This window comes from Argiope bruennichi, chromosome 8 (genome assembly GCF_947563725.1).
Source record: "Argiope bruennichi chromosome 8, qqArgBrue1.1, whole genome shotgun sequence".
Lineage (NCBI taxonomy): Eukaryota > Metazoa > Arthropoda > Arachnida > Araneae > Araneidae > Argiope > Argiope bruennichi.
The window spans coordinates 106,560,356-106,570,179 of NC_079158.1; the positions used below are offsets into that span (position 1 = coordinate 106,560,356).

Below are 9,824 nucleotides of genomic sequence, written 5' to 3' on the forward strand. Positions count from 1 at the left end.
AACAACTGAATAAGGAATATTTATCAAAAAGAGAAAAAAAAAAATGACGATGTTTTCTTGAATTCCTTTGCTATTAAGTAAATGGTAAAGTAATAACAGAATGATATTTTTCATTAAGCTTTAAACCAGTCAGTTGAATATTGGTAAGATGATAGGGTTAAAAACATTTACTATGATTTTCCTGAGATATTTTATAAGATAAGGTAAATTTTAAAATGTTTAACTTATTTCTAAAATTCCTTATTTAAAGTGTTTACTTATTTCTCTTATTTCCAACTCACAAAAAAGTTATTGAATTCTTTCAGAATTCAATAATTCAAATAATTCTGGAAAGTTGGTTCAATACATAAACTATATCTGAAATCACTATTTTAATAATGTTTAAAAATATCCCAAACTAAATTTTTTGAATTATTTCATTTTTATAATAAAAGTTCCGAATTATTTGCAAGTTTTCATACCCATTTAATATGTTAATGGTTTTCTGAAATTTAACGCTAACGATGGGGCCTTCATTACATTTGTTATCTAATTTTTAGTTTAAATGGCTCTATTTATATTAGCTAAAAGCTTCCGAAAAACTGCTCTTTAGGAAATTTTTCTAGAAAGAGTTAACTCTAGAAATGAAAACAATAGAATTTATAGCGTGCTCTTATTTTCAAAACAAACAAAACTTTATTTCATAATGGAAAACGAAATTTTAATGGATTACCAAAAAATGATCAAATACGACAGGAAAAAAAATTAATGCCTTACACAAGCCTAAAGTGAACGACCTTTCAAAAATCATAACATCCTTTTAAATTTGACAGTAACAGCATTCATAAGAGTTTTCTAAAATGCCGAACACATAAAAGCAATGGTAATAAATATCTATACACGTGTCGTAAATTTATGTTTACTGGATAAATGCCAAAATCTTTTCACGTTTGTTTAAAATATGTGCAGAGGATTTCTCTTAACTCTGTAAGTGATAACATGCATTATCACTATTTTAAAAACGAATAATTGCTCTTTTCCAACAGGAGTCGATCGAAACTAGTTAAAAAGCGATTTGTTTTCAAAATTAACGAATAGCTTTCGGATACAAATATTTCTTCTGAAAACGATTTCCAGAAATTGCATAGAAATAAGTCAAGAATTAACAACTTGAAAAGCAGAAAATATAACGAGCAACTTAAAGTGAATCGAATCGAATGTTCCATTACGCAACCAAACGATTTCACAAGAAGTATTTATAACATCCACTGTTCTGTTCTAAAAATACAACAGCAAAAATAAAGGAAAAACATTTCCATTAGATTAAATCGAGGTATTTAAAAAAATTTTTAAATAAAATAGAATTAAATTTTATCTCAAAGCCTGCATATTATCAGATTGGATATTTTTAAAAGCAATTCATTCGAATGAAATAGAAAATAAATGAATTACTTAATAACGAATCTTTTCCAACATAAATGTCTCATAGTTTTCATTTGAAAATTTTAACAACTGAAATTAAAAACTATTAAGTCATAACAGTCATTAACTGTTATGAAATATATGTCGCAATGGGAAAAAAATAAACAAATGAAAAATGTCTCTTTATATTTAAAGAAATCACGATTAAGGTAATGAGAAAATACATGATTGGGAAACATATCATTACGGGGTATTATCCGCACAATTATCCTATACTTAATTATGCGAAGTTTATACACATATTTGCAACAGCAATAAGGAAGAAAAAGAATTAAGCTTGTATAATCAATTGAAAAAACATCAATATTTTTTTAGTATTTTTAATTGTAACAACATTTTAAGTCAATCAACTAACAAAATAATTATTAGACTCTTGTACTAGACAATATGGGCAGTACAATGCATAATATCATTCCTTTTCCAATGATAGTTATTTTAATACCAAATTAAAAAAATATAAAAAACATAAAAGAAAATCATAAGAGATTTTCTTGCAGAAACAAAATTAAAAATGTAGCCCTGTCTAACAAAACACAAAATTATTCGGCCAACAAAGGAAAATGGACAAATTATGTAACTCTGTCGCCGACAAAATTAATTTCTCCAATATGAAAGCAATGATTGCAATTACTTTTTCTAAGATTGGGAATCGAGAGTCGTCCGAAATCGCGTGACCAATAACACCTTTTTTCTGCAAGCAACAAGACCCCATTACTTCATCCCAAATCGACTCGTGCCAAATGAAAGTAGAGAGAAAACAGCTTAAGAGGAGAGGTAGAGGCATTCGGTTCACTCCGACAGTTCGAAAACAACTCTCAAGTCACGGTTATCGCCAACTGGCAAACAGATAAAAGAGAGGAAGGTGAGTTTTCACGACCCACATTCAAAGCAAGGTGAAGAAGCTTAATGTCGGCATTAACGGGACGTGCGGGAATGCTTGAGCAAGCTGCATCAAAACAACGTTACAAAATGGACAAAATGCTGCTTCCAGTTTTCTCAATACAAAGATGATTTAAAGTATAATATAAAAAAAACCCTGTAAATTAAATAGACCGTGTAAAAAAAACAAAAAAAAAAAACACACACACATGTTCTTGATTTTTACAGTTAAACATAAAAAAAATTATTAAAAAGAACAAAAAAAAATGTTTATTTTAAAAATTTAATTTAAATTTAAGGAACAACATTAATTTATGAATAGATTATTTCAATTAACCAAACAAAGACAGGAAATAAAATTTAAAATTTACTAAGACGCTGAATAGATAATGTAACAGAAAAATGCAGCATCCTTCTCAAAATTCTATTTAATAAGATTAAAAAGAATTAGTATAGAAATAAAAAAAAGCTTTACCCTAGTACTAACCTCTTCCAAAATAAGCAAAAGTCAACACAATAAATAACACTTTGTTAGATGTATGAAAGATGCATCAACTATTTCACGCGGTTTGATTATAATTAAAATCGTTACAAAGTTTTTAAAGATTAACGCAGACGATAATTTCTGATATTTCTGATATACAAAAGCTTTCATTTAAACATCCTTTATTCTTCAGTTTCTCATGTAGCAATGATATGGAATTTTTGAACTTGTTTTTTTGGAATGAAGAAAACGGAAGTAAACACCATTTTGAAAAGATAATATCTATTGTAATATATTTAATCAATAATACACTTTGTTACGAATTACAGCGCCAAAGAAATAAAATGGCGTTGTATAACATTCACTTTCATTTGTACAGAATTCCACAGTCTTTCTTGCGCATAGTCCACGTGCGATAAACATGTATTTGAGAGCAATGGAGTTTTTTTTAACAAGTAGTAATACGATAAGCAAGCTAGTTGCTAGGAGTAAGTTCCCAACAATCTTAATAACTTATTGTTCACATCTCCAAAAGAACTGAGGTGAATTTAACCTATCAGAGCATATTTATTATTTAAAACAAGAATAATGCCACTTTTCAAATTGCAAAATTAATTTAATATTCCATAACTATAAATTTTTAAAAATGTTGCCACTCGTCTGCAGTAACTTTGGTAAGCAGCAGTAACTTTCCAAGATATATTTTTTTAAACATCTTAAAATTCTAAATTTTAGTTTTTCAATGATACCAATATCCATTCCGTGCTATTTCTGTCCCAATTTTTATTTTTCAACAATTAATGAATAACTGAATGGCTGTAGATCATTTTGAAATAAGGAAACTCATAGACACTCTGTTGCTAGGCAACAGTAAAAATTTGAATTACTTTTATTTTTTTAAATATATCTTTTGTTTTTTAAAAATATTTTTGACACTTGTTTTTTTTTAACTACTTTTTAATAAGATTTCCATAAGAAATAGTTAAAAAAAGTTCTAAAATTTATCAAATTAGATTAAAAATCAATTTTATATGTATTTTATTGCAATGTTTTTTTATTATTGAAGGGCAAGAATACATAAGAAAAACGGCGATCAAAATATTAGCAGAATTCTGGAAGAGCACAAGAAAAAGAATTTAAAAGTTAACACTTTATAAGAACAACTATTAATTTGGTTTATGTTTTTACTTATGAAAAATTAACTAATTAATTATCTCAAAACATTCACTAAGTATAGATTAAATATTAATATTTTATAAAGAAATGAACTATAAGCAGTTTTTAAAAATCATTTGGTTCCATTGATTTTCTTATTTTAATTAAAGAACGTTTCAGACGATAGGAGGAATTTGTGAATTATAATATTTTATACCAAAATAGTTTTTACATTTAAGAAATAAGATATGATGGTACTTTAATCACAAATGAAGCCGAGTGTATTAGGGAAGGAATAAAATTGATTGTACATCAATACTGAACCTACTTTCATATAACGAAAGTTATAAATACCACTTAATACCACATATTCCCTAAACAAAAATAAGCTCTATTTTCTAAGAGTATAATATTAATTAAATGCAAACATATTTTTAAACTGAGTAAAATATTACTGCTCAGCTTATCTCACTCTGCCATCTATCATCGATCAATTTAACCTTAATAATGTAATTTAATAATTTTAAATTTAATAAGCTATACAAGTAAAAAATATATTTATCACTATCCAAGAAGGAAATCGAAAGAAAATACAACTTATTTACCTATTACAGGTACGTGATGAAAATTTCATAAGGCTTTAACAGTAATAAGAATTAATAAGGAAACCAAAAAAATTCATATAAATCAATAAAATATTATTTACAAAGATTCTCGGCTTTTTCAAACTCCTGTGTGAACACAATTGTTGTTAAGAAAATTTGGCAATTATGTTCTCAGAAAATGCGTCAAATAAAAGAACAAACAAGGCTGGAATTGAAAATGAAATACTAATAATAATAAAGATAATGATTCTTTAAAGGAATGTAGCTTTGAAATACGATAGACTTAGGACATATGGATTTGCTCAATTTGACAACTGTTTCAAAGTTGTTTTGCCATTTAATAATTAAGAATATTTAATATTACAGTGCGTAATTAGCTATAGACTCACACTATTAAAACTGCTTAAAGGGGGTTCATATTAGCTACTTTTACTGATAAATGTAACAGATTCCTATTTCTAGTGCTAACAATACAAAGGTAACACAAAAGCATTAAAACCGTATTTCAGTGTTTCAAAATTCAATATATCCAAATACAACTAAGATAGTTAATTCTCAAAGCAATATTTATTTTTGTTTACATAATGATTTTTTATTTCTTGATTAACTCAGAGCAAAATAAATAAATAAAAAAGTAAATAATGTCAGTCATTGTCTTTATTAGACATCATATAAAAGATACAAAAAAAAATATTTTCTATATATCATAAAAATTATTGCAATTTAAATTTTGTTAGAACAGCGGATTTTATCGGTCTAAGAAGTTTAACTTCTTTAAATAAGTATTTTTTTATAAGCTCTTTTTCAGAAAATCTTAAACGTTTACTTGTTTCAACATTTATTTCTTTAATTCTTTTTGTTGGCCAAACATGGTATAAACAATATTTATGAAATTATCCAAATCACTTCGAAATCCCGGATTACGTTATCTAAAATTTTATTTATTTTTTTCCATTTTCGCAAGTCGAAAAAGTGCTGATGTCATTCAGAATAAACAATTATATTCTGCCTCGATAAGACAACCGCATGATGTAATGGCGGGAAAAAAACCCGAACAAAAACTCCAAACGTTCTTACACCAATGAGAATAGATCTGTCCCTTAATTTCGCCTCTTAGAAAAAGATGAGATCTAAAAATGGGGTGTGTCTACGTAGACAGATTCAAAACAAACAGATAACTTTGTTCCGTTTCCACTGATAAAGATTTAATATCGTTCTTTTTGTTACTAGATGTTGATGGAGAAAAATGATAATGATTTTATCAGCAAATCAACTTCATGACGCTACGCAAATAAAGAAATATTTACGAAACTTACATAAGCGCAAGTTAAAATTCTTCAAAATAGAGGTCATACTTTGTATAAAAGAAACTTCAGAACACTTAGTTGACCGTCTTTTATTCAATCATAATAAGGGAACGAATATAATACAACTATGCAATTTAATAGATATACAAGTACAGTAGACTCCCGATTATCCGCGGGCGGGTTATCCGCGCCTGCCGCACAAAGTTTTTTTTTTTTTTTTTTTTTTGACTGATTTTTTCAAAAAGGTGCAGTTTTACAGTTATGCTTTTGTAATTAAAATACATTACAGTATTAAAACAATACATATGCATTCATTTTTCTGTGTATCCTTGACGCCTCTCGTAAGTACAAAGTACTTTTCTGTTTTCATTTACAAAATGCATTTTAGGTTAGTTTTGAGTGATATACTAAAATATTAAGCGTTAGTTAAACATTTCCTGCTGTTTATTTTACGTTTCATTGTACATGAAACGATTTTTCAAAGTTGAAATGACTGTTTTCTTTTTTTCTATACCCGTTTTTAGCTTTTTTCGGATTATCCGCGATTTTTGTTATCCGCGGCGGCCGCGCCACCCAATTCCGCGGATAATCGGGAGTGTACTGTATTATAAACGGGCAACGGTTAAATGGTAATATTCCTATTTATATATAAATCTATAAATAGATTCTTTATTTAATATAAACATATCGTTATATAATTCATATATATAATGTTGAATTTCTAACAGATCTTTCCTTCGTTATGGGAATTATTAACTAATTTTAAAATACATTTGGTTGAAACATCTTATTTCTTCATGGAAATCATTTTCATTCTTTTATTTCAGGTTTCTTCCTTAAATTCTAATTCTTTTAAATCATAGTTCTTTTTTTAGTAAAAAATGGTGATATCACCCCCTCTCCCTCACACGGAACCCAACCAACAATCTTCGAAAGCTGTGCATTTTTTATTGCACAATATCAGAAATTCCATAGTTCGATTTTAATTCTGTTGATAATTACAAACTTCCATATAAGCAGTTTTTGATTTCAATGGACATATTATATGCCTGTGCATTCATAATTAAATAATATTTTGGGTACATTGCTTCAGTATGGGTGCTGGAAAAAAATAACTGCAACCCCCGCATCTATAGAAATTTAAAATTAGTACGAATAAACTGAGATTTGTTATAAAATCTTGCCAAATTCAACAAAGCAAAATAAGATACTCGGGTCTATCATCTTAATGGTTTAGGCATCACTATACTTTAGCCATAATTACATTTCAATTACAATATTAATTCAATTCAAAAGTTGTATTTCTAAAAAAAATGCTGTTTTCTACATTTAATATGCAAGCTATTAATAATTAAAAATAAATGAACAACATATCTAAAATATATCACTTCAATATATTTTTTGAGACGCAAAAAAGTATTTCTGAAAATCTTAATTTTCAGTCAATTAAAATGTAACTGGAATTATCCCGATTTTTTACTCAAACTTGTTAATTACAGAACAAATTATTTAATGAAATATTATAGAGGACTTTTTGAAGAATAAATATAAATTAACCTAATTAAAATATTTTGATAATAATTTTTTTTAAAAATTAGGCAATTGTATTATTTTATTTTTTACAAAAAAATCAAAAAATAAAATACAGATTATTTTATTCTAAAGAAATAATATAGTTCCTCGTTTGCTTGACATTGTTAAAATGACACAATCACAAAACTTGAAATATTCGATTTTCGCATATTATAACTGTAGAAAGCCATATGAAATTGAACTCAAACCGTATTGATTTATTTCAAAGATAGCATATTTTGTCATCAGTTCCGGCAATAATCAATTGGAAAAACCCGGAATTCCGGGAGAAAACCCACCAACGAAATTCTGTAATAGAGGAATGGAAAGCTTTAAATATGGATGAATGCACGAGTGTAATAACATACGTTAATTTATTTTTCCTCAAATATGTATAGAGAAAATATGTTTCTGACCAAAATTATTTGTATAACGAACTAAATAGGTAATAAAAGAAATATGGAAGGAAATGTATGTTTATTTGCTTAATTTAAGAACAACAAAGAACAAAAATAATACAGTGAAAAATAAGTTTCGGTAGCGAATTATTTAATACAAAATTGTCAGGACTGACTTAGAAAATACCTGCATTATTAAAAAAGAATGAAAACTAGCAATCACAATTAATCACTACAATTCATTCACTGGTAGAAGAATTTAATCTCACAGAGAAAAAATATCAGTATTATATGTCAAAGAGTAAATAAACAAATAAAAAAATATCAATTCCATGAACACACGATTCTAGAAAAACACTAGAAATTGTGAAAGTTGTATGAACAGCTGTTATAAAACTATATCTATGACACTTAAAAAGTCTTATTCTACAAACAGTATCACGAGGAAGCAACTGAAGACAACTGAAGTCACATTTTTTTCATCGTAAATTTTCCAATTTTACTTATAACCGTGCAATGATTTTCAATTAATTAAATATTATAAGAGCTTTAAATAAACAAATCTTTAAAATTACACATAGAAAAAATTAAACTGTATTATTGGTAGTGTTTTGCAGCAGTATTAAATAAAAAAAAAATTAACAAAAAATACTGAAATTTAATAGTAATGATAAAAGTTCTAAAACGAAATAGTTAAAAAGTTAAAGGTTGTAACTTTTACGACTCCACACACGCTGCGTGACATTCGATTCCTAAATACATTCTTATCATTTTACGGCTGAAACTGGCGTAACACGAGATCTACACAGAAGTTTCGGGTAAAATAACTTTTGTGTTTTTCCTTTTTAAGAATCTATCAACAGCGCTGGAAAATTTCTTCTAAAAAAAATAAAATGACTACCGCAATATTACTTATGCGCATCTGAACTTATCAACTAGCTTTCTGAATTGATAGTTCAGATGCGTGAAAACTATTAATTTCGTAATTTTAAGAGACTCGTAATCAATTTAATTTATATTCATTTTAGGAAACTTAAACTTATTAAAATTCAATATGCTATACAATAAATAATAATACAACAATAACAGATAATATACAATACAGATCTATTTTTAAAAAGCGATTATTTATAAATATATAATTTTAGCTGCAGAATTATGAAAAACTTGAACGTTTGTTATTGCCTTACAAAAACAACGAATTAATTCCAAATCAATACTCAAAATAAGTTTTCCGAAAATAATGGCTTCAAATAAAAAAAAAAGTCATGGAATGATGCAATGTTATAAAAATGTTTTCGTCATCGCAAAAGCCGCAGAGTTCTACATCAAAAGAGAATTCCTCAAACTATGTTTACAGATAGGGGGAAACGTCAAATTTGAAAACCACACGTAAGGCCAACGTTCGCGTTCCTACTTGTCATGGAACAAACTTATCCAAAACAATATTTCATTTCCACTTACCCATTCAATGTTGTTTTGGGTATCATGAAGAAGTCCAAGATAGCAATATAGGTAACCAATGCACTTAATTTTGCGTTAAACTAACAAGAAGTTTTCCAGTTAGATTAGCACTGTAAACAGAACAACAAAAAAAGAACTCGTAACTGAAAATTCCAATAGCTCTCGCCACTCGAATACTGAATGCGCGACTGGTAGTATTTTTCCAAACGACAGCGTAGAGGCGACGACGTAACGCATACAGCAGCGCTCTCTGCTGGCTAAACTGGGCAATTGATATCAACCGAAATTGGAAGGATGAGTGAAGTAATAAACCGTGCTAGCGCATATGATCACAAAAGCGTCGCGCAAGCAACTAAATTCAAGCGCCATATTTTAGACGCTGGCTCATTGAAGTGTTAAAAGTTTAAAATAAATAAATAAATATGCGTGTAAATTTTAAAAAAAGTATTTTAAATTGAAACGATTGTACCAATCATTGTTTTTGAGAATGCGATTTTTT

The 9,824-nt window shown here is 27.6% G+C and overlaps 1 protein-coding gene across 2 annotated transcripts in view; it reads right to left on the reverse strand.

The window, feature by feature from the left end:
- LOC129981024 (growth factor receptor-bound protein 14-like) overlaps positions 1–9,506 on the reverse strand; it is a 102,282-nt gene extending 92,776 nt beyond the window's left edge. For both annotated transcript variants that reach the window (XM_056091624.1, XM_056091623.1), the window contains exon 1: positions 9,326–9,506. In XM_056091624.1, the coding sequence (XP_055947599.1) occupies positions 9,326–9,351 (26 nt within the window). In that variant the 5' untranslated portion in view covers positions 9,352–9,506. The remainder of the gene's footprint in view (positions 1–9,325) is intronic.
- Between the last annotated feature and the right edge of the window lie 318 nt (positions 9,507–9,824).